Source organism: Octopus bimaculoides, chromosome 15 (assembly GCF_001194135.2).
Source record: "Octopus bimaculoides isolate UCB-OBI-ISO-001 chromosome 15, ASM119413v2, whole genome shotgun sequence".
Taxonomy (NCBI): Eukaryota; Metazoa; Mollusca; class Cephalopoda; order Octopoda; family Octopodidae; genus Octopus; species Octopus bimaculoides.
Window position 1 is genome coordinate 10,626,179 of NC_068995.1, and position 2,453 is coordinate 10,628,631.

The 2,453-nt window shown below is 38.7% G+C and overlaps 1 protein-coding gene across 1 annotated transcript in view; it reads right to left on the bottom strand.

The window, feature by feature from the left end:
• LOC106871054 (sorting nexin-24) overlaps window positions 1-2,453 on the bottom strand; it is a 28,604-nt gene that overhangs the window by 7,342 nt on the left and 18,809 nt on the right. Inside the window, exons 4-5 of the mRNA XM_052973174.1 lie at window positions 1,684-1,772; window positions 512-606 (exon numbers count right to left, since the gene is read on the bottom strand). Of these exons, the coding sequence (XP_052829134.1) occupies window positions 512-606; window positions 1,684-1,772 (184 nt within the window). The remainder of the gene's footprint in view (window positions 1-511; window positions 607-1,683; window positions 1,773-2,453) is intronic.

Sequence of the window (2,453 nt, forward strand, 5' to 3'; positions counted from 1 at the left end):
CATATCCTTTCCTATGAAAATCTTCCAAAAGCAAAAAGCATTTAAAACTGTTGTTAGTTGAGATAAATTTTCCCCAAAACAAGACGATTGTATATTTTAAATGGTTCAAGGTTAAAAGAAAAAAAAGCTCAGTTAAAAGAAGCCCAGAGAAAAGAAAGAGGGAGAGATATAGTGCAAAAGAGAGGGGGGGAGAGATAGTGCAGAGAAACAGAGGCGGGGGAAGAGAAAGAAAGTAGGAAAGAGGTAGGGTGGGGAGGAGCTGGTGCAGAGAAAGAGAGTGAGAAGAGAGGTAGTGCAGAGGGAGGAAGAGGGATAGCACAGTGAAAAAGAGGGAAGGGGAGCTATAGCATAGAGAGAAGGCAGGAGACATAGCAGAGAGACAAAGAGCAATGGAACAGAGTGAGAGGAAGGAGACTGTAGAGAGAAAGAGAGGGAGAAAGAGGAGAAATAGCTAGAGGCGTAAAAAAAGAAAGAGAAAATCAAGCAAAAAACATGACTGCACAGAACTTACTTTTGTTAGTGTCGTACAGAAAGGCATCTTCTTCAAACTTGACCATTGGTTTGTGGGAACATAGGACAGGTTCCTGGAGCATATGGTCCACAGACCTTCAAAACGAAGATAGGAAATAATCAAGTTATAAGGATTAAGGTTTGATAGTTTGTAATTGGTCAGGTTTACTGAGGACGTTTTGCAGGGAACAGAACTAGGGTTCAAGTTTACAGCAGTGATTCTCAACCATTTTTTTTTTTTTATCTATGGGGTCCCATAGGTATTTATTTTGCTCGGGTTGACTCTTATAGCCATTTGGTGTTTTTAAAAAAAATACTATTATATTTTTATAATTAACAATTATTAGGAATTGCAGTAAAAAAAAATATCCGTCTTTACATTCTGAGTTCAAATTCCACCAAGGTCAACTTTGGCTTTCATCCTTTTGGGGTTGATAAATTATGTACCAGTGACATACTGGAGGCGATGTGAGCAACTAGTACTCTCTTTCAAATTTTCAGGCCTTGTGCCTTTAGTAGAAAGGATTATTATTATTATTATTATTGAGTGAGAGAGTAGTGCATGCCATTAAAGTGACACTGGGGTACAAATATACGAAGCCCAGTATACCCATCATGACTACCCGTCTGATAAGGGTACACCAGGCACATGCATCACAACCATATGTGTGCGACATGGTGATCTCATATCAAGATAAACAGCACATGACCTCGCAGGTGGGGCCCAGTTAGAATTTTCTTCAGGTCGAGTAGCCCATCCCACTCAAAGGGTCCCTGAATAACGTTTGTTTAAGGATGTTGAGTAAACCACCCATGTTTCCAAAGGTGAATTATCCAAACCCCAAAGAACTCCTCTCAACACATGGCTATGATGCTCCCCCACTACTTCTGCTCATGATCAGAGATGCACATATCGTCAGCCACCAAGGGACATGCTCAACTGGTTATCATTATTATTATTATTATTATTATTATTATATAGGGTGGCAAGTTAGCAGAATCATTAGTACGCCAGAGAAAATGCTTAGAGGTATTTTTTCCAGCTTTATGTTCTGAGTTCAAATTCCATCAAGGCCACTTTGCCTTTCATCCTCCTGAAGTCAATAAAATAAGTTCTTTATGATGATGATGGTTATAATGATGATGATGATGATTTGAAATGCTGCTACTTACTCAAAGCCGGGTTCATATGGCTCCAGTTCTAAGAAATTGAACAATGCCGGAGGAATGTAACCATTGCTGCTGGTGGTTTGACATACAGTCTGTAAAAGAAGAGAATAAACATTAGCATTTGACTTTCATTGATGTTGTAAAAAAACCTCACTACCAACATATAATTCAATGACATAAGCGGCTTTACTACTTCACATTATTGACAATAATATGAGGCTCATTATTGACAAAAATAAATACTTTACTACCTATGCATTATTGACAATGATATAAGAGGCCTCACTACAAAGTATCATTAACAAAACAGATATTACTATCTACATGAGTGTCATTGATGTAAGAGGCCTAACTACCTACATACTATAGTCACTGATACAAGAAACCTCATTACTGGCATATTATTGACAGAAGAGATCTTGCTATTTATACATCATTAGTATTGATGTGGAAGGATTCACTATCATATATTCTCCATTATGACACAGATATGAAGAAAATAGAAAAAAGAAAATAAACTCCAGCATCAGTGTAATCTTACATCATCATCATCATCATCATCATCGTTTAACGTCCGCTTTCCATGCTAGCATGGGTTGGACGATTTGACTGAGCACTGGTGAAACCGGATGGCAACACCAGGTTCCAATCTAATTTGGCAGAGTTTCTACAGCTGGATGCCCTTCCTAACGCCAACCACTCAGAGAGTGTAGTGGGTGCTTTTACGTGTCACCCGCACGAAAACGGCCACGCTCGAAATGGTGTCTTTTATG